At 50.3% G+C, this 24744-nt stretch overlaps 8 protein-coding genes across 8 annotated transcripts; 6 read left to right on the top strand and 2 right to left on the bottom strand.

Moving 5' to 3' along the window:
• Positions 1–1037: 1037 nt before the first annotated feature.
• Positions 1038–3870, top strand: MRS44_017600 (uncharacterized protein; the record flags this gene model as incomplete). Its single annotated transcript, XM_065615509.1, has 4 exons — positions 1038–2222; positions 2288–2517; positions 3519–3636; positions 3691–3870. 4 exons carry the CDS (start codon positions 1038–1040, stop codon positions 3868–3870), a joined length of 1713 nt encoding a protein of 570 aa, XP_065471581.1.
• Positions 3871–4516: 646 nt separating this feature from the next.
• Positions 4517–6464, top strand: MRS44_017599 (uncharacterized protein; the record flags this gene model as incomplete). Its single annotated transcript, XM_065615508.1, has 2 exons — positions 4517–6193; positions 6396–6464. 2 exons carry the CDS (start codon positions 4517–4519, stop codon positions 6462–6464), a joined length of 1746 nt encoding a protein of 581 aa, XP_065471580.1.
• A 26-nt stretch (positions 6465–6490) lies between these two features.
• Positions 6491–7666, bottom strand: MRS44_017598 (uncharacterized protein; the record flags this gene model as incomplete). The annotated part of the gene is made up of 3 exons (XM_065615507.1): positions 6491–6639; positions 6728–6839; positions 7103–7666. The coding sequence occupies 3 exons, from the start codon at positions 7664–7666 to the stop codon at positions 6491–6493; spliced, it is 825 nt and encodes a 274-aa protein (XP_065471579.1).
• A 2289-nt stretch (positions 7667–9955) lies between these two features.
• On the top strand, positions 9956–13476 carry MRS44_017597 (uncharacterized protein; the record flags this gene model as incomplete). Its single annotated transcript, XM_065615506.1, has 7 exons — positions 9956–10004; positions 10236–10754; positions 11139–11798; positions 11883–12169; positions 12247–12857; positions 12975–13179; positions 13300–13476. 7 exons carry the CDS (start codon positions 9956–9958, stop codon positions 13474–13476), a joined length of 2508 nt encoding a protein of 835 aa, XP_065471578.1.
• A 460-nt stretch (positions 13477–13936) lies between these two features.
• MRS44_017596 (uncharacterized protein) lies at positions 13937–14689 on the bottom strand (the record flags this gene model as incomplete). The annotated part of the gene is made up of 2 exons (XM_065615505.1): positions 13937–14135; positions 14478–14689. The coding sequence occupies 2 exons, from the start codon at positions 14687–14689 to the stop codon at positions 13937–13939; spliced, it is 411 nt and encodes a 136-aa protein (XP_065471577.1).
• A 553-nt stretch (positions 14690–15242) lies between these two features.
• On the top strand, positions 15243–17741 carry MRS44_017595 (uncharacterized protein; the record flags this gene model as incomplete). The annotated part of the gene is made up of 2 exons (XM_065615504.1): positions 15243–16508; positions 16560–17741. 2 exons carry the CDS (start codon positions 15243–15245, stop codon positions 17739–17741), a joined length of 2448 nt encoding a protein of 815 aa, XP_065471576.1.
• Positions 17742–20231: 2490 nt separating this feature from the next.
• MRS44_017594 (uncharacterized protein) lies at positions 20232–20993 on the top strand (the record flags this gene model as incomplete). Its single annotated transcript, XM_065615503.1, has 1 exon — positions 20232–20993. One exon carries the CDS (start codon positions 20232–20234, stop codon positions 20991–20993), a length of 762 nt encoding a protein of 253 aa, XP_065471575.1.
• Positions 20994–22911: 1918 nt separating this feature from the next.
• Positions 22912–24005, top strand: MRS44_017593 (uncharacterized protein; the record flags this gene model as incomplete). Its single annotated transcript, XM_065615502.1, has 3 exons — positions 22912–23122; positions 23230–23748; positions 23809–24005. 3 exons carry the CDS (start codon positions 22912–22914, stop codon positions 24003–24005), a joined length of 927 nt encoding a protein of 308 aa, XP_065471574.1.
• Positions 24006–24744: the final 739 nt, after the last annotated feature.

Genomic DNA, 24744 nt, shown 5'->3' with positions numbered 1-24744 from the left:
CGACGGTTCCCCGAAGGAAGGACAAAATCTCTCTCGTGTCTGTGTACACGACGCATGTGGTATTGGAGGTGTCGCAGGTACTGATGGGCCATGAGGAATCGAGGATCAAATGAGCGCTTGATTTTCTATCTAAAGGAGCGACGAGAGTCGGTCTCTTATACCTGTGTTCAGACTGCCGATCTCATAGGCAGCAGGCTGTTGCCTGATGCTAGTTATGGTGTAGCCTTCACGCTGACCATGAAGTTATTCACGATGGTTGTGATGCTTGCCCTTGACAAGACAATGCAGGATCATTAAGCCAAGAACCCTCAATGGATGAACCCAAAAGGCAGAGGAAGACCATGACAGGATACCCACAGTTCACCCCTGAACTACCGTGGATCGCGCGAGTCGCATGTCAACGTTTCTTCCCTTCCAGAGCGGGCCGAAGTTGGTTTGAAGTCGGTCAACATATGGAGCGGTAGAGGAAGGGATAATAGTGATACAATTTTCTGTAACGTGCGTGATAAGCGAGTGGATCAAACAAGCGAGTGGATCAGCCATACTGTGCACCTAAAAATCATAAACCTTAAATTTCTAAAAACTTCTATAAAATAGCTATAGATCTAAAGAGAGTAATTCTATAAATCTAACTAAAATAGCCAAAAGCTTATGATTTTCTTAGATTTTTAAAAAATCTCTTTAATTTTTCAAAAATAAAAAACTATAAAAAAACAGTGCGAATAAGAAATTCTTAAATAACTTATTAATAAGTTATTTTAAAAGTCTAAAAAAGTTACTAAGATAATTTAGATTTTTTAATAAACCTTATTTTATATTCTTAGCACATATAGATTTTAATTAGATTATTTAGAAATTTTTTAACTTGTTTTAGATTTAGGTGAGATTTACACTATCTCATGAGTGCCCACAAGCCTGCACCGCGTACCTCGCCCCACACCACCCCTGACATCAGGAGGGTACAAGCGGGGTACGGAAAGTTAGTTCAATGAAGCAATTCCCGCCAAAACACCATATAAATCATTTTGAAGTCAACAATGAATTCCCAATCAATTCTAGAAGAGAGTCAGGCATTCAATGCCTATGATGATAAGAGCTTTATCAAGGAAGATCACAGTCATCAGCTGCACCCAAATGACCCTACCCGGATAGCTGTTTTTCCGGCCGAAACTGACCGCGGCACCAACTTCGAGCCTTTCCACGTAGAAACACGCAACTTTCGCATCAGCACACTGCCGCCAACACCTCTGCAGCTATTCCAGCTTTTCCTTCCTATTTCCCTCGTTGAGAAATGGGTCCAATACACCAAAAGCTGGATCTCGTGGCTGAAGGAAAATGACGTTGTTGATAGCTGGAAGCACCCGATGACGAAGAACGCAAGGCTGCGAGCTTGGCAAGGGACCTCTGTTGCAGAAGTATATGTCTGGCTTGGAATGCTAATTTATATGGGTATACATAAGGAAAAGACGATTAAGAGCCACTGGAGTACCCCGAAGCCGGGGCAACAACGCCCTGAACACTCAATCATCAAATTCATGCCGTATTGGAAGTTTCAGATCCTTCATCGTCACCTTCGCCCCTTTGACCACACCAAGATCGATGAGACCGGGCCTCTTCCGAAGGTATTCCAAGCTTGTGATGAGTGGTCTGATCATATACAGGCCGCGTCTGCGGAGATCTTCTTCCCGGGCTCTCATCTGGCTGTGGATGAGTGTATGATCCGCTATACGGGTAGATCGAACGAGACAACAGTCGTCAAGGGCAAGCCTATTCCCCTAGGGTTCAAGATCTGGGTCATAGCACAACAGGGCTTCTTTATTCACTGGCTGTGGCACATCAAGGGCGAAAAATACGGTGCCGTTGGTGTTGAGCTTCCAAAGCCGGCGTCATCCTCACGAGGTCGCGGCAAGAGGGCATCACAAGCACCAAGGAAGGAGCCTAAAGAAGAAGATAAGCCTATCGCCTTAAACTCGACCCAAGGCGTCGTTGTTGCCCTAGCAAATACACTGCCAAAAGCGACATATCACGTCTTTGTGGATAACCTCTTCTCGTCGGCAGACCTCTTCCGCAGCCTCCGCACACATGGCCACGGGGCCACAGGCACAGCCCGGCCTAACTGTGGCATACACAAGGAGCTTCAACGGGATAAGAAGGCTGATGGGGGGGCCAAGACCAGCTATGACTTCAACCAGGTCAAGATAATCCCAACCCCCGACAATATGGTATTAATCTAAGACACTTTTCTATGTGAATTCCTTACTAATATGTCCTTGCGCCATCTAATTAGGTCAATCAGATCGCTTGGAAAGACAACCGCCTTATATTATTCCTTACAACCGTTTTCACAGGCGAGGAGCGTGTCTGCCGGAAGAGGAAGAAGCCGTCCTCACAGAAGCCCGAGGCCAAGCCAATACGCCGCTTTTTTGGTGACGAAGCTGTCAAAGTCATCTCGATCCCGACAGTCGCTGCTGCTTATAACGACGAGATGAATCACGTTGATCGGGGTGACCAGTTGAGGTCATATTATGCATACGATCATCCCTTACGCCGGGGCCCTTGGCAGGCTCTCTGTTGGACCTTCCTTCTTGATGTAGTGCTTATTAACAGCTATCTTGCTCAGCTTCACGGGCCACAGCCAAATTGGGAGAGATATACGAATCACAGAGAGTGGCGAGAGTGCATTTTCAACGCCTTATTTAATGAATATCATGGAGAAAGCCAGTCAAGGCAGAGGTATCGAGCTGGCGACGAATCTGACCCTGAAATACAGCAAAAAGAACATAATCTTGTCCGCCGGAAGACAAATTCAGATTGCCTCGCTTGTCAAGGATATCGGCAAGGCGAAATAAGGTCAAAGGGCAAAAGGAAGCCTCTCGGGACGGGCAACAACAACATCACGAGATCACAGACGAGATTTTGGTGTAGTGTATGCAAAGTCGCACTTTGTAACAATCAGAAGTGTTGGTACATTTATCACCATAGAGAAATAGGTGGAAGCTAATGTATCTCTTCTTTGGCGCATTTTAATTGGCCCCACCCCCCTGCAAATACCTCGGTGCAGGCTTGTGGGCACTCATGAGATAGAAAATTGGCTGCTTGACAAAAATAAGCAATCAAAAAAATTTAAACTTTTGGCCCACTTTTTCAAAGGGTGATTTTACAGGGTTTTTTTTGTCAGACAGCCAATTTTCTATAGGTTGACAGTGGTTACAGGAGCGACGCAGTTACAGGTTGTGATGCCCCCTCTGTGATGAACAGAGGGGCGGCCTATCATTAGTCAGCCCCCTGGGTACGTCCACGACTACGTACCCAATGAGGCCTTCACATGCATTCATGACCGATACTGTGGAAATCATGACGTACATTACTGCGTCCTGGCCTGAATTGAAATGACATATAAGGGTCCAAATTTCTCTCTTCCACGCCTGGATAGTTCAACATCTCCAATACAGATCATAACGAGTGTTGAATTATATATTAAACATTATGTCACTTCCGATTACCACTGAATCATCCAGCGTCATGTCCGAATTAAATAACCAGACTACTGTGCAGGATGAGCGCGGCCAAGGCGTTTCTCACACCACTGGGCGCTCCAAGGTTCAAGAGAAGGCACCTGAGCGCCATCCCGATTCCGTATGGCAACCATCATCACATGCCTGCGAACCTGCAGCTAATTATTCATTTTAGGTCCACCCCACCGGCGCTGAGCCCGGCCAGTTTACCAACAGAACTCACGCCAAGGACGGAGGCAAGGCGTCCATCGTGCCCCAGAAGCTACAGGAGAAGCTTCCTGAGAGTGTTGAGCGTGCGGTCCCTAACGCCATGCACGACACCGGTGACACTGGCGGCCTGCACCGAAAGCAGTAAAAAATTTAGGATTGGCAATGAGGCTGGAAATCTTAGAAGTCTAGTTTCATCTTGTATACTAGACAACACGTGGGCCTATCCTGGCTGAAATATTTTTTGAGGGCTATTCTCTACCTATCTCCTGAGTGCGCAGAAAGCTCCAAGGAGGTCACAGCAGGGGTATCAGGCCAATCAGATCTCTCGTTAGGAACGATACCTTATTCTAGCGCTAAGTCTCGCGGAGGGAGTAAGTAGACATATAATAAGTCCTTAACAGTCACGCTCCCTGAGACCCCCTAAATAGGGCGCGAACTGTTAAAGGCTTAACACTGGGGCAAGTTACGGCTTGGAGCTTTCTGCGCACTGAGGAGATACTACTTGTGGGGGCCTCCAATTCGGCACCCCCGTGGTCGCTGCCGCTCCCACGGGGGGCGCGCTGACCAGCAAAAGGGGCCCTTGACTCGCAAAAAGAAAAGATACCTCTACAACGGAGCTGATACCGCCAAAATAGAAGTACCTCTTTTTCATGAATAATCCCGCATTGTTGCACAAATGACCCTGTTATCTGCAACCCCGCTCATGATATCACCAACTTCGGTCATCTTTGATAATATTCCGTCCTCACCACTATCGCAAATACGGCCACAACTATTGCAATCCTGCACCAATGACGACGGAAACTATATCATGTGATATCCCTAGATCAGGAGAAGACGTAGTGCGTCTTTGGATCAACTCAGAGACTAGGAAGCCAAACTTTCCGCGGTTTACTGATGAGAACCTCGAACTGCGCACGGTAGCCGGTGTCGAGCTATTTCGAGCCGGTTACTATAAGAGTCTCGCTGCCGCAAACCGTGAGCTCAAAGTCAGTTATTGGAGACTGTATTCTCGGTCCAAGGGCTCTCATCCAGTCAGTCGGAATGGTGGCAACCGTACCTTATTTTCAAAGGAAGAGGAGGGTGCGATAGTTATCTGGGCACATCGCCGCGTCACTCACGGACATCATATCACGATTCGTGCCCTCCGTCAACATGCTAATTCAGTTCTGAGGGCCAAGGGGCGGTCGCCAACTGCATCTCGGAAGTGGGCAAGACGATTTATGAGACGTTGGAAGCACACCTTTCATAGGAAGAAGTCAACTACTCGAGATGCCAAAAGGAAGTCAATGGAAGACCGCGGCCTCGTTGAGAAGTGGTTCCACGCTTGGCGAGAGTATATGCGTTATGTCAAGCCCGAGAACGTGTGGAACGTCGATGAGATCGGCTTCATGATTGGATACCTCCTGAAAGGCACGTTCCTATGGACTTTCGCAGAGATTGACCGGCCAATTCTCACTGATGCTCATGAACTCGTCTCTATGACAGTCATAGAGGCTATCTCGGCAACTGGGAAGACGATTGCACCATTCCAAATCATGCCCGGAGTCCAGCTCCCGATCAAGTGGTTTGACAACGACCTACATGACGATACCGTCATTGCCACGAGCCCTAAGGGCTATATCACTGATATGCTCGCCTTAGAATGGATTGAACACTTTGAGAAACTGACGAGACCTTCAAATCCCAACGAAAAACGAGTCATACTCCTGGATGGATGCGAGAGTCACTTCACCAAGGAACTCTATGTATATTGTGAACAGCACAATATCGACCTCTTCCCTTTTCCCGCCCATTTGACGCATTTTATGCAGCCTTTGGATGTCGGAGTGTTCAGCCCTTACAAGCATTGGCAACAGCATATCTTATATCGGGAAATCAGTGATGGTGCTACCGACTTTAATAAGGCTGACTTCCTCTTCTACTTTCAGGAGATGAGGAATCGAACCTTTAAGAAGTCGACGATAGTCTCTGCTTGGAGGAAGTGCGGTATCTATCCTTTCGACCCGTCAGTGGTTTTGGATCAGATGGTCGATCCGTTGTCATCTCTGAGCCAAGAAGTCAACGAGCAAGACCTCCCTGGTTATATCACACTTGGAGAGACTTCTGATAGCGCTTCTGACGGCGGGGACGAGACCGGAAGTCATACTGAAGCCGGCAATGACGATGAGAGTGAGGAGGAACAGCCAGAGACACCCAAAACACCAGAAATGATGAACTGGAACACCGTCGACACGCCACCTTTCAACATACGTGTCATCCAGCGTTACCAGGAGTATGTTGCCCTGCGGATCGAGGCATCTATCGTCTCCGGCATCCGGCTGACTCCCTCGGTTGCCCGTGTTCATGAGAAGTCGAGGAAAGCAACTGAAGTTCTCATGATAAATGGCGTTACGTCGACTCAGGAGATGAAACGTTTGAAAGAGAAGAATTTGCGTCGACGGGCACTACAGGAAGGGACTTCTATTGTAAGTAACTACGGCCCAATTCGCGTTAGTGATGCGAGACTTCGCATTCAGCGCTCCTAATAGTCCAGACTGCAGATCAGGGCAGGGGAATACAGACGCCCGGTGTGGACGCTAAGTACGCTAAATCCAGGGTACCCATGTTTGTTGCTGTGCCAACCATTTTGTTGTGGATATTTCCGATCAATTTACTGGTGCGATCCAGATCAACAAGGCCCGTTTCAAGGGACGCGTCATCCTAGTCGTCAATCCACGAACGCCCGTCGTGGATTGATTATTGATCTTGGATTGCAGTCTGGACTAATAGTCCAAACGGTCTGGACTATTAGGAGCGCTGTGATTAACACAGCGAATCCTACGTTGAGCGCTAAGCTTTGTGATTTCGTCAGTGGCAGATTCTGCACCTGAAAGACCGCAAAAGAGCTCCGTAACTGCGGCGTCGCACGAGTCTGTGTTATCAGCAGTCAAGTAGCCGAGAGTCTCGAAAGATCGCGAAATCTTCGATTACGCTCTGTAAAACTGGACCGAGATTCTCACCACCATGACTGCCGAGTACGCGTTTGAGGGCTAGGAAGCGAGATTGAAGCTGTTGCGAGGCGCTGACGAAGTGAACGGTGATACCGAGGAGCGCGTATTGATTCGGGGAGGTCTAGAGATCGAAAGAGAGATGCTTCTTGTAAGGGGAGGCGGCGAGCTCTGTTTTCAGGAGCCCTTTCTGTGATTCGACCTCGGCGTTGAGCCACGATTGACAGTATCTCCGCACAGAGGCAGAAGCTCCTGAACAAGATCCTTATTTAACAAGCAGAGAAGCTGGCGAAAAAGCGGGTGTTCGAATCCAGAAAAGGGAATATTCGCCTTCGATATCCAGCCTAACAGTGTATCTCGGAAAGTCTGCCCCGTCGATTTACTCACAACAGCCTTCCGCAGGCTCTCCTGTAGAGTCCTCTGACTCTTCTGTGGGCGCGGATTCGCTTCAGAATCAGTCGAATCGCTTCCCTCTACAGAAGAGGTACGAGAGCGAAGAAGTCTGTGATGCTGCCGCAAGTGGTCCAGCGGTCCAGAAGTCGTACCTCTAGGCAGGGAAAAAATCGTTGTTATACCCTGCTCATCACAGAGATCACAGAGCCAGTATTCGCCACGGTTTCGGTGTTCGCGATCGAGCTTCACGAAGCGTGAGCCGTACGGTTCGATCGGGGACCTTTTCTTCCGTTTTTTATCCACCCACTCCGACCGAATATAGGGCTTGCTGTTAATTAGGATTTTCGGCATATCGCATACTGCACTTGGGAGGTTTGCTTCGTCGGCATCATCAAGTTGGTTCTTTACGCTGCGAGCTCGGCAAAGAACTGAAAAGGCGCCACCACCGGCGTGCGGAATGTTTGTGAGAGAGCCGGAAGACTGACTGGCTGACTGGCTAGGCGTCAGGCTCGATACCGACGAGGAATCGTCGAAAAATGGATCGTTGGAGTTAGCCATCTTGACGATGTTGGCGATGGGCCCATGTGCAAAAATTTGACTGGAAAGTGGACTTTTGGGCCTTGTTGGAAGAACTGAGAGTTCCCCCTAAGCTTCAGGATCAAGATTAAAGTTTGAAGTCCTACGATTAAGGTTCAAAGTCCTAGATGGGATCATTCAAAGATATAAGGGCCCAAAGGGCCTCTCATTGAGATTATAAAAAAAAAACTTAACCAAGAATAATTACGATCACTACAACAAGAACCACCTTTTGTCAAGTGCACTCAGCATTCCTGCGCGACACAACAGGCCTTCGGAAGCACTTACCCTATGGCCGACTGACAGGGGGGATTTTACCAAAATATACCAAAATTACCAATACAAAACGGTAGGCTAGTATTGTTTTGAATAGCTTCAATTTTGCTTTGTTTTGTATTGATTTACATTGATTTGGTTTGGTAATGTTTTGTTTTGTTCGGAGCGCTGCAGTAGATATGGACGCTGGCTATTGCTCTCTCTTCGCGGTTTGATTCACCGTCTCTCGCTTTGCTCGAATCACAGCTACCGGCTCCTCCCAACCGGAAGATTACGTCGCTCCTCCTCTCCGCTCTGCTTTTATCCCTCGTTCGGCGCTGCGAAGCCCACCGACGCGCGATATGAGCTTTGCCCGAGGAGCTTTGGATGTACTCGGACGGCCTCCCGGATCTGCGGTTCCTCCTCGACTGAGAGCCCTAGGATGCCTTCCCCTCGCTGGACGAGTGTCTCTTCGGCGCGCGCCGGATCCCACCCTATGACTCGACGCCGCTGTTCCGCACCGTGCTGGGCGATCTCCTTATGACGGGGCATCTGATCCTTCGCAACCAGACGCAGCTGGGGTCTCTGTGGCAGCGACTCGCGGCGCGGTGGGCGCGGTCGAGAGGGAGGAGGCGCTGGCGGGCATGTTTCGCAGTGCGCTGGCGTCAAGGGTTCGACGGCACCGTGGATTCGAGTTCGAGAGTGCAAAGCGACACACGTCTACGTCCAAGGGTCTTTCTTCTTTTCGGCGACCCGGGAAACGCGATAATGAGCTTGCCTGCTTTTTTTGTCAGTTAGGGGAAAGAAAGGGAAAAGAGAAGGGGGTCGGGATTCTCTTGCTCTGTCGGGCATGTACTCTCCCCAGGTCTATGCATCAGTCCATCCAATCCATCAATCTAAACCAATCCATCAATCTACACCTATCCATCACATGAAGAATGGGCCTGCAGAGGCACCACTATTGGCTCAGGGACCTCGTCTGGCCCCACGGAGGAAGTGGGGTGCAGATATGCAGCCCTGGATCGAGCGGCACTTGCCGCAGCACGGACCAGCTCAAGGGTTAGGCTCTGCAACGGTCCATGTCGAGGAGGGCCAGTCTCAAATGGCGGGATGTTTAATGACCAGGAATGTCCACAAGTCATCTATGGTCTCTGGCCGCCTCCTTTTCTCAATAACCCTTGTCATTATTGCACCTCATAGAGATGTAAGATTAAGTCTTCCATGACTACGTGTCTCGCTCCTTTCCCTCACTTTCGCCTCATATCCACCGCCACATTGCCTGAAATTCAATGAGTGTTGTGCTATGCACTCGTGGACGAAGAATGAGGAAGGGGAGAGGAGAAAAGAAGGCTCTGCAACCTCGGTGCCGCTCGCTTGATCCAACCGTGCTTTCGCTCGCGCGGACCGTGCGGCCCGTGCCCACATTATTTTGAGATCGACATTAACTCGGAATGACCCACACCGTGGCTGCAGGGGACTTTACAGCGGAAGCCAGCCAGGCTTGTAAGATGGCATACGATTGGTACACGCACTCGCTCTTGCAAGGAGAATAGGTACCGTGTAGGGGATGCGCAACACGTGGCGTCGTCTGATGCTACCCCGCTCCGTGTAACCGTAATCTTGGTTCATCACGGCGCCAAGCCAAGGGCGCGCTTCAAGGCGCGTGAGGCGCGGCACTTAGGCGACACTGCATCTGGAAGCGACCTTTAGCTTGCTCAAGTTGGCCCGCTCTATTCCAACGGGTAGCCATTGGAGAAACACCCTCCCGTGGGAGATGCAACCCTTCTCCTAGAGCGGAGAAACGTTTCAAAAATTTTGCCCCAAGTACAAACGCCATGTGCACCTGTCGGTATCTTGCTTCATCCTGCTACAGAGCCCCTTATCTTATAGTTTGCATAGAGCCGTCGAAAACAGGGCGGAAAATCTCTTGCTAGACCTCTATGGCTCGCTAATGTCTGGTATTACCAATATTAATAAGAGTATGGAGTGCGTTCGTGCTTGATGTATTTATCCTAGATGTGGCGGCGTAGTTGCTTTTTCGAACAGGGACCTCCTTTCGTACGGAGTACGTTTTGGGAACGGGCCAAGGGTGATGGAACGGCCTGGTCGGCATGCTTTTTACAATAAAATAGGTACTACCCCACGCTTCCCCTTGGTTGCCTTACTGCTTCCTCTTGCGCACTTTCCCCTTCTCTTTTATTGTCTCCTCAATTCTCGTAGTTGTCGCTTCCAAATGCACTTTCCATAAGCGTGGTTTTTAGTCTTAAAGCGAACCACTCTATTAGCATCGCAATAGGCTCTCGAGTAACGCGCCGCAACGATAGCACGCTGGCCCTAGCGTCCCGGCCCCTCTCCGTCGCACTCGTCTCGTTGTTGCGACCGCCCGCTGCCGCCGACTTCCCCTTGTGCTCTGATACGGCCAACCCCAAGGTGTCACTCCCTGGTCCCCCATTTCCCCTTCCATTCACTGCAATACGCAGTTTTCTGCTAAGCACTGCAGGCGAGCTAGAGTCGTCTTCCGGCGCACCCTGCGGTCTATTGACTCCATCGCGGCGAGCCGCTCAGATGGAGCATCGGCCAGAGTCTGATCGTCCGCTGAAGCGCGTCAAGTACCAGCAGCATGACAACGACACAACCCCAGTGAATATAGCCGCTGCCCATCTAAGGGATTCCAACAACATAAATAGGCACTTGGCCACTGGTGTCCCGTTGTTTGATAACCCAATAGAATTCTCTGTGGGCTTGACATCTCCATCGCAGGTGCACTTCAATCTTGCTACGGAATTCGAGTGTTGTTGGGGACCGACTTTCTCAGGTAAGGAAACGAGCCTGCTTCCGCGCATTCACCGCCTCTTTCTAGCCTTTCCTCCCCTCGTTCCACATTCGCGCCTTTATTGACGGGCTCTCCTCTCTCGTCCGGACTCCTTGTCGTCCCTGTAATATCCTTGTGATGGGTGTCGATATGGAGCTCGGCTCATGAACGTGAAGCCTTGGGCATTGAGATGAGAGAGAACATGATGCACCTCCCTCACCGCGCTCAATCTCACCCCTGGGCGAATCCAGCTCTGAACCGATCTTCGTTCATGGTCCCTGCCTCGTCATTGTTCCATTTCCGATCGAAAGAAACCAAAGCCGCCTAGTGAACCGGTCGCGCTATAGTAGTAGACTATTGAAGTCGTTGAGCTGACATTTCATGCAGTACCCCAGCCTGCGGCAAAGTATCCTTCCCCAGTCCCGTCGCCGTCTCAGTCTCACCTTCAGCCACGTTCTCATCAAGCCCCTCAACCAACTCGCCTACCTCATCTGCTGCCCGCGGCACCGGCTGCTTCTACAAAGCTCGCCGCCGATCCTCAAGGTCCCGAGAGCCATGAGCCGGTAGACAGAACGGTTCTCATCAGCCCCTTCACGGACCGTGAACATAGAGTGTCGGTGTCAACCATTCCGCGCTTTCTCCGACCTAAAAATGGCCAGATCAATGGCTATGTGAAGTTCAACTGGCCATCTCGACAGCCGTCGAGACGGCCATCCACCCTTACTGTGCCACCATCATCCAACGATGGTATAGAGGATGTCGCTACGAACTCGACGCAGCTTTCTACTGTCGGTCGGCGTTCCAGTGTTGTGACCCTCATCGGGCCCATGCCAGCGCCATACGCGGCGACTAGCATGTCTGTTTTACCAGTGAAGACCGATATGGCCTGGACAAATGTGCTCCCGCAAACGATGGCGACAAACCCTCCAACACCACCTCAAGAGTCTTTATTGCAAGCCATGACGACCGATCAGCCGAGAATGCTGCCACCACAATTTGGCTTCCAAGCCAAGATGGATCGCATCGATAGGCGGTTATTTGAATTCTGTACGTCCGTAATCTATGTCCCTGTAAAGGGACATACAATACCTTGTTGGGTTTGCCGAGCGAGTTCTCATGAATTGATCACAGATACGAAGAATTGGTGTCCGGGAAGGAGCATTCTCAACCACACGAACCTGTGGTTAAGGGACTTGGCACCGATGCATAAGAATGAAGGCATCCTATACGCCATTCAGAGCTTGGCTGGGGTATATATCTATGATTACCTGCCGGATGAGCTTATTCGGCAACGAATAAATGAACGGTATGTGATGGCAGACGAGTATTTCAGCAAGCTTCTTGTTGCTCCAGAGAGCAGACGAATCGGGGGAGGGGATGAAGTCATTACCATGGCTGTTATCCTCTCCATGCAAGATGTACGTGTAACCGCAAACCGTTGTCGAATGATCGCGCTCCGTCGACACCTTCGTAACAAGATCTGACTCTCATTTAGATTGTCCTGACCGAGCGGCGGCTCAAGAAACCCTCCTCCCCTCGCTGGTTGGAAGGGTTCAAACAAGGCGAGTACTTCCTCCACAAAACAGATCCCGGTTGCCGATTCTGGAAAGACCACAACGTCCAATATAGCGATCTCCGCATCTCCCAGTCCATCATCGTCGGCCGAGCGGTCATTCTCGCCCAGCCAATGATGGCGCTCCCTTCGCCAGCCACGCTGAAACCCGAGGAAGAGGCCAGTAGATTTGGCTGGCTTCTCTATGGCACCGAGAAGGACATGTTTGAGATCCACGGCGGATGTGGCTTTTCCAAGAAGCTGCTGCATACCATGAGCCAAGTGACGTACTGCGCGGCCCGCCTGCAGCAAGAACCCAACAGCACCATTGTTCCCATCACGGCACGGTATCTTCACCGTCAACTCCAAGAGATGCGGCAGTGGAGTCGCGAAGGCATATCGTGGGAGGACGCCCAAACACGCCCTCCAACGATAGAATGGGTCAGATCGAAGTCGGACGACACAATCATCGACTCGAACCGGGAAATGACGGATGTAACGGCCGAGGCGTGGAGAATTGCTGCGATCATTTACTTGCAATGTCGACTATTGAGGTATGGATGAAGAAGCAGGGTCGGGGCGGGTGGAGGAGGGATTTGATTTGGCTGGAGACCTTCCTTCCGCGCTGCGGTAATCGTCATGAGGACTCAGAGTGCTCATTGGACTTTTAGGCTGCCTCGAAACCACCCCGGCGTTCTTGCTAATTTAACGGACCTCGCGAAGTGCATCCGCATCATGCCGACATCGGGCTCACACTTTACGGCACAAGCACCTCTACTCCCAGTTTTTTTCTTAGGCATGCTCGCAACGCTCCCCGACCACAAGAACGTATCACGGGACTGGTTTGAGGAGGTCGTTCGAATACCAGTGCGGAGTGTAAGTGGAGAATTGCCATTTGCTTCTTTGAGTCCTACCAGTCGGGCAGGCTGGTTCTGGCGCTACTCTGGTCTACTGCAATTGCGTTACAGAATTACGGTGCTAACAAACTCTTATCAGAGCGTTCCTCCACTGTATCAAGCTCTGAAGCGCATCTGGGCCTGGATCGACACTGATGTGAGGATCCCATCTGCGCCCACGGCCCTGTTCAGGTCTATCGGCAAGAGGTACGCTTGGTGGGAAAGCCTCGTTGCAAGCGTCCATGTAAAGGAAAAGGAGATCCTGTGCCTGACCTAGATGACTGCGGCGCTTTCCACCGTTGGCCTCACACTTCCGGTGGGTGTTGTAGTCCGTAACTGTACATCTAGCTTGGGAAGAACCCTTTCTGGATTGTACGGTACGATGCCAGCACTTACAAAGTCTCTCTGTATATGTTTCTTTGGCATAGAAGCAAAAAAGGCCTTGGAGAATGCGCATAGAAACCCGATCCTGCTCACGCGCGTGATATGCGCCCGCATCAGGTCCTCGATCTGGCGGCCATACGCCTTTTTCATCGGCCCAAAGCACCCAATCTCTAGTGGCTGGAGAAAATAGGAGGAATTCGGAGGCATGCAAAGTATACGAATGATATGTTCTTTATAGTAGAGTTCGAATACGGTAGAGTGGTGGGTCTTGTGGCCGTCGAGGATAAATAGCCGATATATGCCCTTCATACGACACGCTATATGCTTGTCGAAGTACTTGATCCAATCTAGGCCTATTTCGTTGGCATTCCGGCCATTTCGGTTGCTGTAATGTCCCAATCTGCTAGAAGATCACTCTCTGTACAGTTGGCCAAATGGTACTGCACTGCTAGTATGATGAACCGTGGAACAGTCCAGCCTTGAGCATTGACTCCTTGGGAAGCAGTTGCCCACTCTCGGTTGCCAGCCTTGGCCAATTTGGCCTTTCCACGGCTGTCACAGGTAGTAAGCACCGTTCATGCGAAGATAATGCTCATCATGAACCCTGTCTCGTCGAAGTCGTACGGTATCCTCATCGGGGATACCGTACTCGGTCTTGATATTCCGTACAAGTACAAACCACTCGCCAATAACCTTTGGATTCTCAAATTTAGCTCTCTAGTAATTTTATTTGCGAGGAAAACGCGTACGGAGCTCTGACCGGGGCCTGGCGAAGTCAGGAGGCCCAGTTCCTGCCAATGCCCGACGCGATGTGTGCGCACAATAGTTGGTTGCCCATATCTTCAGCACCACGCAATCTAGGCGGATAAGATCGCACACAGATTAAGTACGTACTGTATGATAGCGTCCTTTTCCAATTCTACGAGCTTAAGCGAGTTGGGTAAGATATCGCGTCGTGCAGGTCGGCTAGCGCATGGGTCGGCCAGGGTTGTACGAGGAACGTCGTACCGGTAGATCTTTGCTGTAGCTCGAATGCTTAGCTTTTTGTTGTTCTTTGTAGCTTCGAGGGCCAAAACAACCCTAGCTTCGGCAAGAAGCGGATCCATGGCTCGTCGTGGAAGAAACGCGTCGGGTTAGAAACTAGCCGACTCGCTGATGGAATACATTACCTTATTTAGCTTGCAAATCTGGTTTCCCCCCGTTTAGATTTTTATTTTTACCCCACTGCACAGTTTATATATAGGCTCCTACCGTTCAGCTGTGAAATTGTTGAGCTTAAAGGGAGGAGCGCACAGTGATCTTCTTGGACTGGACTAGCATTGGAGTGGATTTGGATGGAGTGGATTTGGCTGGACTGGATTCACAGTTTCAGAAATTTGGACTGGACTGGATCGAGAGGTCTGGAGCCTCCTGGAGCGCCAATGGACCATTCCTAAACAGGAAAGAAGCGAGCCCGAACTCCACTTTTTGTTTCAGGCACAATGTTCCGCGTGGTGTTGATTGGTCTCCACGATGCTAAACCCGTCGAGTACCATCGGCAAACCAAGTCAGTAATGCAGCGCGAAGGTGAGACGTCTGTTTGCCTACATAATATGCAGCAGCACGAACCCGATAACATGCCCTTTACCATTTGACCCACAATGTAATTAACGTCCCAGCATGGCCGCACCAACAATCACCCGCTTCTTCTCTCGCTCTTCTAATAGGTCTTCAGAGTCAGACAATGTTGTTCTCGCTCCAGAATCGATCAACAATACCGGTAGTCGCGATCCGGATGCCCTGATCCAGCCAGATGAGTTCAAGCTTCAGGGCGAGCAATATACTCGCTGTTCTGTGATCGCAAGGGGCCCTAAATCAACAAAGAAGCGCACGTCGGTGATCTGGCTATACGGTGAGGATCTACAGTCAAAGAGAGATCGGAAACGGGTATGGTACTGCTACCTCTGCGAGAAACAGCGTCGTCAACAAGAACTTCCAGCAGTCTCAAATGGCAATTCTACGGCACTTGATCATCTCCACCTGAAACATCATATCGACAAGACTACTGGAGAACTCAAGTCCTTTCGAGGAGACTCGGTGGACTCGAGCCAGCCCTCGATATCCGATTACCAGGACATGAAATCGATCATCTTCTCCCGCCGGTTAGATCGGTTCAAGGAACTCCTAGTCCGCTGGCTAGTCTGTTGCCATATCGCCTTCTTCCAGATCGAGAATGACTACTTTCGCGACCTCCTCTTCTATCTATTCCCACCCTTAGCTGATCTCCTTCCAAAGGCAGCATCAACCATTCGCCAGTGGGTGATGAATATGTTCGAGGTGAGGAAGGAGAGACTGCGGCAGGATATGCTCGACAGTCGGAGTTCCATTTCGCTGTCCTTCGATCTGTGGACGTCGCCGAACTACCTCGCAGTGCTTGGAGTAGCAGCACATTTCATCGACAAATCTGGGCTGCGTCGAACTGCTGTCTTGGCGCTACGCGAAGTGGAAGGGGAACACTCAGGGGAGAACATCGGCGATGTCCTGTTGCAGGTCATCAAAGATTACAAGATTACGGACCGAGTTGGCTATTTTATGTCCGATAACGCATCGGTCAACGATGTGTGCGTTGACTTTGTACTGCGCGCTGTCTACCCAAGGATGTCAGATAAGCAGCGAAAACGCAGACGCCTCCGGTGCTTCGGGCACATTGTGAATCTCTGCGCGCAGGCCTTCCTTATCGGAAAGGACGCCGAAAAGGTCTGCAAAGATCTAGACGCCGCGTACAGGGAGGGTGATATGAAGCGAATCCGGGAGCTCTGGCGGAAGCGCGGCGCCATCGGAAGGCTTCACAATATCATCAAATACATTCGAGCCAATCCTCAGCGGCGTCAGTTTTTCAGATCAATTGTCTGCGGGGGAGAGCTGTCTGAGTTTGATGGCTTAGAGGTGAGTTTGCGCCCTCCATAAACCCATAGTCAGGACTAATAGTTAGCCTAGCTTATCCAAAGCCAGAAGACACGCTGGAATTCATACTTCACCTCGATCGGTAGAGCTCTTAACGTCAAGGAGCGAATTCAAGTCTTCTGTGACCAGTATGAGGCTGGCCAGAGCCAGAAAAGCCTCACAGAAGACCGCCTGTCTGAGCAGCAGTGGGACGAGCTTGCACACCTTCATGATCAGCTGGAGACGTTCTATGACGGAACCCTCTCTACGGAAGGCAGGCTTTCAACACTAGCGGATCACTTTCAGACACTTGACTGGCTACTAAATGAGATCCAGCAGGCCAAGATTAAATTCGAAGAACTCCACAAGGCGGCTGTTCGAAGGAACACCAGTAGAGGGGCTGTTGCTGCTGAAGCTGATGACTTCGCATTTCTTGCCGCTTCGGCGGAAGCTTCCTGGCGTAAGGCAGAGGAGTACTTCAAGAAAGCGGATGAGACACCGGCATATTATGCTGCTATTACGCTGAATCCGACTCTCAAAAACCAGTGGTACATCGAGACTTGGACAGATGAAGAAAAGAAGTCATGGATCCCGAACGTTACGAACCTTGTTAGGGGGCTCTGGCTAGAAGAGTATCGGGGAAGACATTCTACAAAGCATGCGTCAGTTTCCGCTTCGTTCTGCCCAACTTTGCCTGCTCCGGTTAGAAAGGAGAAGGCCTTTGTGGCGGTCAAGAGCCATAAACGACTGAAGCTTCGTCACGAGGCCCTGGCAACCGACCCTCCCGCCGTCGACTTGCTCGATCAGTTCCTTGAAACAGATGTTATCCGGCTTGGTGAGGACGAAACCTTTGATCCTATCCGTTACTGGAACGATCGCTACTATACGCAGCCGGATCTAGCCCGTATGGCTCTGGATGTTCTGGCCGTTCCATCAATGTCAGACGAGTGCGAGCGGCTATTCAGCAGCGCCAAGATACTGCTTTCCGACCGGCGGTCGAGGCTTAAGATAGATATCATTGAAGCCAGCGAGTGCCTCCGATCCTGGTTCGGCCCACCTGCACGGAATACTTTTGAGGATATCAACATTGGGAGACTAGAAGGGGAGTCTGATCTGCAGGGGACTCGGCACGACGGGGAGGGATCTGAAATTAGAATGGGCAATGTGGACCTTCAGACCGCCGATCAAGAGGGTTTTCTGGATGAGGACAATACTACTCAGGAGGGCTTGCGGTAACCAGTGTAATTGATGTCAAATACATACCGCAACAGCATTGAACAAGGATCGATTCCGCAGTAAATCTCGCGGCGACTCTTTTCGCAAAATGCGGAATACTCCCAATCCATTTGGAGAATTGGATTTGCATTGGCGCTCCTGGAGCCCCCAGCCCTGTGCATTGGACTGGACTGGATCCGACCTCGAAATCCAGTCCAGTCCAATCCAACAAGATCACTGGGAGCGCAGGAAATTAGATCACTCTGCAGGTGCCGACATGAAGAGCATGGTTGCGGAGAGGGGAAGGCAGGCTTGGAGAAGACAATGAGATTCAAGATCAACACTCGAATGAATGCGTATAGCTGCATCACAGCGAAAACCGAATTGCTAGTTTTAAGGAAATACTTCCATCAATATAGCTACTTCAGTCACCCTAAAACCATACTGGAAAGTAGTTACGGAGTCATGGTTGATTCACAATCATTCTTGGTGTGGCACTGCCGTTGGGAATATCCAGGGGACCCCTACCTAGGGCTCATTGAAGGCTAGAACTACATTCCTACGTTCCTATCATCAAGGCATGCCGGTTATCTACCAAGTTCATATCCACTTCTTAATGTCTTCACTAGGATAGACCGAGAATGTTTGCCTCGTAGACCGTAGTGACCTTACCCGTGTTCGAATTCTGAATGTAAACTTACACGTCAGTGTCGCTTGTCCACACCATTGGTTGTGGGCGGCTTCCATTACCTCATATCGGGGAGAATCAGGGCTGGCCTGGACATTTCGATCGGCTTGAATGCCAGGCTCCGTCAAGACGCAAGTGATAACACCAACAGTTTCGGAGTTTTGCGAGTTAGTGCAAGAACCGTCACTTACCGCCAACCGGCTTGTATCGAACTGACTGACCAGTCTTATATCGAGCCAGAATGATGTTTGAAATTACAGTTGTTTGATTGATTCAATGGGAGCTGCTTAGTGTGTTCGCCTGTGATCATTGCAGCCAAGGGGGATGTCTTTTATAGCCGTCGCCGCTCGAGTCTCGAACAATGGCATTTGATAAAAGCTATTGTTGGAGGATAAACTTTGTATCCCTATTGCATCATTTTGCCGAAATCAATGGTTAGGCAGAAAATTGAGCATGTGCGTGAGCACAGGCGTGTAATTAACGTTTGCCATTACAATTCCGTGCCGTCACCTTGTCTTCCCCCCGTCGCCATCATTGTCCATAGCTGCCCCCCCAAACGCCAGACAAAAATGACAGCCTCTGACGTCACTGATGTCACGACCACAATAATCTCGTGATAGGCCTTTGCTTTTTGCTTTGCCATTCAAGGGGGTTTCTCGGTTAGCTTGGGCCCTGCCATATTCCAACGGTGTCCACAGAATGCTCTCTATCTGATGTTTTGTCATTGGCGTTAAGAACAATCTTTTGTCAAGTGTACTCAGCACCCCTGCGCAGTCCAACAACACTACGTTGATATCTGTCACATTTAACGGGGGATTTTGACTGTGAGTTGAAGCTCTTGATTCCTCCTAAATGAATGGCTGAAGTTGGTCTGTTATATCCTTCTGTGGGTAGTTTCGTATTCGTCAGCTGTAACGAGGTTCTCTTGACTAGGCTCTCCTGACTCGGTTGCCTGACTTTCATTAATTCTGAGAGACACGCAGCCCGAGGGTAGGAGCAGCCTTAGTCATACGATGTGATAATATCGTCTGTTGAGGAACCTTCTGACTCCAATGTGATAAAGCAATATTGCGGGAGTGGAAGATGATGTGTTGTTCTTGAAAGGTCTAAGTTACATGTGTCTGAGAGAAGCACAGCTCCTTACATAGTATCCACATCCCAGCCATCAGCAGATCGGACCATCTTAGTCATACGGTCTCAACACAATGTGTATCCTGGAGTGCGCTCGACTAGGCCATGGTAGTACGCTCCATGAAATCCAGTGCTCAATCCCCAATAGTGTTCTCGGAGCATTTCAATCGGAATCTGACCAGCCAAGCGGGTAGCGTTGGGGTCGAAACCCGTCGTTTGCATCCCCTATGTAGGGGAGGCATTGTCTATGCTTAACGGTATAACGTCAACAAAGATCTCTTCTCAATGCGCACTAAGCGCGATCACGGGCTACATGGATCCCTCTCGCATCAACACAAAACCCGATGAGACACCCCAACTGGCCCCAAGTTCCCGAGGCGTATGACGAAACACTGAGTTCATCAAGCTCGGCAAATCCACCATCTTCTGACCCCTCCCCAATTCCAAATCTTCCATCTATTTTGACATCACCGCCGATGAAGCACCGCCACCTTTCTAAAAAGCACTTCGTCGCCCTCCCGCCTCCATCGGTATGGTTTCCCTTCTATCTCGCCTTGGATATCGATTGAAGTACAATCCAACTGGCAGTTAATCTCTTTTCTTTGATTTCATTCGTTGATATAGAGCCGGACTGGCAAATAAACCCCACGTCAATAGTTTGGAAGTCGATCAAATACACCATCGCCATCACCATGTCGCCCACCCTCCTGTGCACCACACATGTCCTGCGAGGCAGCCTCCGCGCCCGTGCTGTGAAGCCCCTCGCCGGCATGGCCTCGACCAGCTTCGTCCGCGGCAAGGCCGCCCTCCCCGACCTCCCCTGTAAGCTCTCTCTCCCCCTCTCCCTGGTTCATCTTAAACCCAGGGTCACTGACCGGAGTCGTCCAGATGACTACAGCGCCCTCGAGCCCTACATCTCCGGCCAGATCATGGAGCTCCACCACTCTAAGCACCACCAGACGTACGTCAACGGCTTCAACGCCGCCCTCGAGGCCTTCGCTGAGGCCAGCGCCAAGGGCGACGCAAAGGCAGTCGTCACCCAGGCACCCTTGATCAACTTCCACGGCGGCGGCCACGTCAACCACTCGCTCTTTTGGGAGAACCTCGCCCCCAACGGCAACGGTGGCGGTGGCGAGCCCGAGGGCAAGCTCCTGACCGCCATCAACGAGGACTTCGGCTCCTTGGACGCTCTCCAGAAGCAGACAAACGCCGCCCTCGCCGGCATCCAGGGCTCCGGCTGGGCCTGGCTCGTCAAGGACAAGACTTCCGGCACCCTTAGCGTTGTCACCCGCGCCAACCAGGACCCCGTCACCGGCAACCTCGAGCCCCTCCTCGGCATCGACGCCTGGGAGCACGCCTACTACCTCCAGTACCAGAACCGCAAGGCCGAGTACTTTAGCGCCATCTGGGACGTCATCAACTGGGGCACCGTCTCCAAGCGCTTCGAGAAATAAGTGCAATGGAGAGGGAGAGTGAGGGGCGATGCCATACAGATGTCCTGTGCCCGTGTGGCCGGTGTGAGAGTACCGTCAAAAGTAGTGTATATGTCACATTTGACGAAGGATTTTGACTGTGCGTTGAAGCTCTTGATTTCTAACTGAATGAGTGACTGAAGTTGGTCCGTTTTATCCTTCCTTGGATCCCTCGTATTCGTCAGCTATGACGGAGGGTTCTTCACGATCTGTTTTATCCAGGTTTGATCTTTCTTGGTCAGACAGCGCGTGTGTCAGAGCGGCCTTAGTCATACGATGTGACAGAAATTGAAGACTGGGAAGCTTGCTATGAGCGTAGAAAACGAGTTAAAGATCCAGCAGATCTTCCAAGTGCATGGCAACGGGGTCGTCAAGAGGGACTTACCAACAAGTATATCACTCTCGACGAGTGGGCTGAGATCTTCGATGACTTGCCTGCTGGGCGACGAACCCTTCCGGCCGGCGATGAGGGTTGGCAACGGCGAAGGGGGTAACCCTAAGGGAGGAAATTGATGCCGACGATCAGGGTGCCTCTGGTGACGAAATCGAGGTATTGCCGCTATCACAAGGTTGCCTGTGGCAACAGATGATGATAATGCTGCTGGGGAGATCACTCCTTCTCTCTCTCCAGGCGAGCCCGCCGCCTCCCCAACGGTCCCTAGAGTTGAGCATAGATACGGCCCGACTGAGATCTTCTTCTTCAATGATGAGGCGATGGATAACATGACTGCTGACGAGGTCATTGTTGTCCATCAGGGACAGAATGTCATCGTGTTGGAGCTCCATCCTGGTGAGACCTGAACAAAAAAATAATGATGATACTAATGAGAACGAAGGCAGGCCACATCTCCATTTTTACCCTCCTTTCCAAGCAATTCTCAGCCATTTTCTTGCTCAGCGACCTCGAAAGGCCCGTTCAGAATATCGGCAGAATTCTGCTTACACCATGCCTCATTGAGGCAAAAGGACGACGATCACAGCCACTGGCGATCCAGGTACATGAGAATTCTCATGATAAGGTTTCATTTGAAGGATACATGCAATTTACAGGGCTAATGCTATTATCTGGGACGGCAATATACTTTATTTTGGGAATGGCCTCTCTTGGCAGTCATTTATCCGGAATCCCTTCGGTTTGACCGAGTTTCGTACTCTGGGCCTTAGTACACAAGTGACATGAGAAAGTCCGCGCTCAAAGTGAGGGGTGTTTACTGTGCACAACTTATCTGGGAGACCACGTAATTTCCCGGAGTATGCTCAAGCGCTATACGATGCCGGAATCGAACTCACCAGTAAACCCATGGCGGTCGGCATGAGTCCAAAAGCCCACAACAACCATCTCCCACGCCACCTGCTAGTTGTTGGGATATAATAGAGGCGGCACCCCACGTCATATCGAATTAGCTTACTGTTTCAGCTCGATAGGCTTACATTACCGCAGGAGTACTCCATAATCGCGTCGCCAATGCAATGTGAAGCTGTGCGCCAGCGGCCAATACTCTAGCAGACGGGAGGGCCATGAGATATTGCTTGTCAACCACCAACAAAACAGCACTTGCGCATTGTACTGTTAAGCAGCGCTTTATTTATTCAAATTCATAGCTTCCCGCCAACTGTGGCTCAGGAGCCAAGGTTTTTCTTATCATATTAATAAATCGAGTTATTTCTTGCAATAATCGATAGGATTAAGTGTCAGTCACATAACAGCGTAATATTTCAATATGAATTACGTCAACCTCAAAAATTTCGTAATAATATCGTAATGCAACGCTTGTGGCCCAAATGTAAATTCACTTCATAAACTAAGATCGACCCAAGCTTAAATCATCCAGAGGGACTTGTGCTGCTTCAATCTTTTTATTTTCTTTGGCCTGACCTAGTAAGCCGTCAAGAATACGAAATGCTCACCCTCCTGTTGAAGACATTTTCCACCCTCACTGTCGCCGTGAACCGAGTTTTGGCATGGCTAGATTATGTGGTACATTACACTAGCGGTTACCTTCTATACTTCTTTTTCCGTGGGATGAAGCCCCAAAACCATACGCGACCGTACAAGACTAGGGACGGTCGCATATACTCGCCTTCTGTGGTGGTGACTGGGGCTAGCGAAGGTGAGACCAAGTCCTACTGAACAGCAACATTCAACGGCTTTATCATGGCACTTCGCTCAGCCCGCTTTTCGTGTTACTTGCTAACGATAACATGCTGGCTGGAATAGGTATCGGCCTTGCGACGTCGCTTCACCTGGCTTCCAAAGGATACAATGTTTTTGCCACCGTCAAAGACAGTTCAGAGATTCAAAAAGTTCGAGATGCCGTGGAAAGAACACCCACAAGCAAGAGAATGACACACGGAGCCGTCCACGCTGCGGTCATGGACGTCCTCTCCCAGGAATCCATCGAGAGATGTGCCCTCCATGTCGAGTCGGTCTTGGAAGGTGACACCTCCAAGCCTCTTATTGGCGTGGTGAACAATGCTGGCTTTTGCATCATCTCACCTATGGAGATGACCTCAGATGAGGACGTGCGACGCGTCTTTGAGCTTGACTTTTGGGCGTATATTGCTGTTATCCGCGCTTTCCTTCCACTGATCAAGCAGAACAAAGGACGCTTCATTAATGTTGGAAGTTACGCCGGATTTGTCAACCCACCAATGTGGGTAGCCTATTCTGCAGTCAAAGCAGCCATTGAAGGATTGACACGAGCCTGGCGTTTTGAGTTGATGCCGTTCGGCGTTGGTAAGCAGTTGATACACACTTCATGACGGCTGTAGCTGTGTCTAACACAATTACTACTAGGCATGACCACTGTTCGTCCTGGGTGGACTAGAACTGGGGGTGTCGGTCCTAAGATCCGAAATGCATGGGATAAGTACTTTGATGGCGTCGAGCAAGGCGCTATCGGGGTAGACACTCTGGGCAATGCGATCAACTCTACCAAGCCCATCGACGCAGCGGAAGCACGGATTTATCGTCCAATGGTAGATAAATGGTGAGCTGAACGACCCGGTGAAGCTTCACTTCAATGTACCAGAGTTGTTTACAGCATTGATACCAGGCATAGACTCACATTACTCGCTGCAGATGGCGCAGCTGAGACAGCAGAAGCGGTAGCCTCGACCGTCCATGATGCATTGTCGGACAAATTCCTGGTACCCTACTATACAGTAGGGTATGATTCCCTTTTGGGTCAAACACTGAGGGATCTGGCTCCGGAGAGTCTTTATGAACTCGGTATGGCGAAGTCTTTTGGCTGCCTCTGAGGATGAGTATATGATCGGAGCTATAGAGCTCTTGTTCTAGGTCTAAGCCGACTAGTCAGACTGAGGAGGTGTGAAGCTTGTGACCATTCCGGATGTTTGACTTGGCTGGTAACCTTCTTAGCCAGGCTTTCTGAACTAGTATAGTTTGAAGGAACTAAAAAGCGCAAGCGAACAGAAGGGGGAGCGAGGCTTCAGGCTAGATCCAACGGATATAGAAAACGGAAGGTGGTTAAATTGAATGACTTCAGGGCGGAAGAAAGCTCATCGACAAATTAAGGGTTACTTAGCTTATTACTTGCAGTTGTACACTACCAGCCATATACCCAATCGTGATATCTCGATCAAGGTCTTTTAAGCGCTCTGTGATGCGATCCATCAGCTCTTCGACATCAGCACTTGAATGAGGTGTACCCGGGGGTCTGTGATGTACGTACCTTAACAAGGCCGACCCCTCTCCGGCAGGAGAGGGGGT

The sequence above is a fragment of the Fusarium solani genome, assembly GCF_023522795.1.
Source record: "Fusarium solani strain SB1 chromosome Unknown bctg00000014, whole genome shotgun sequence".
Classification (NCBI taxonomy): Eukaryota; Fungi; Ascomycota; class Sordariomycetes; order Hypocreales; family Nectriaceae; genus Fusarium; species Fusarium solani.
The sequence above is the reverse complement of the archived record's forward strand: the minus strand, read 5'-3'. Positions and strand labels throughout refer to the sequence as shown.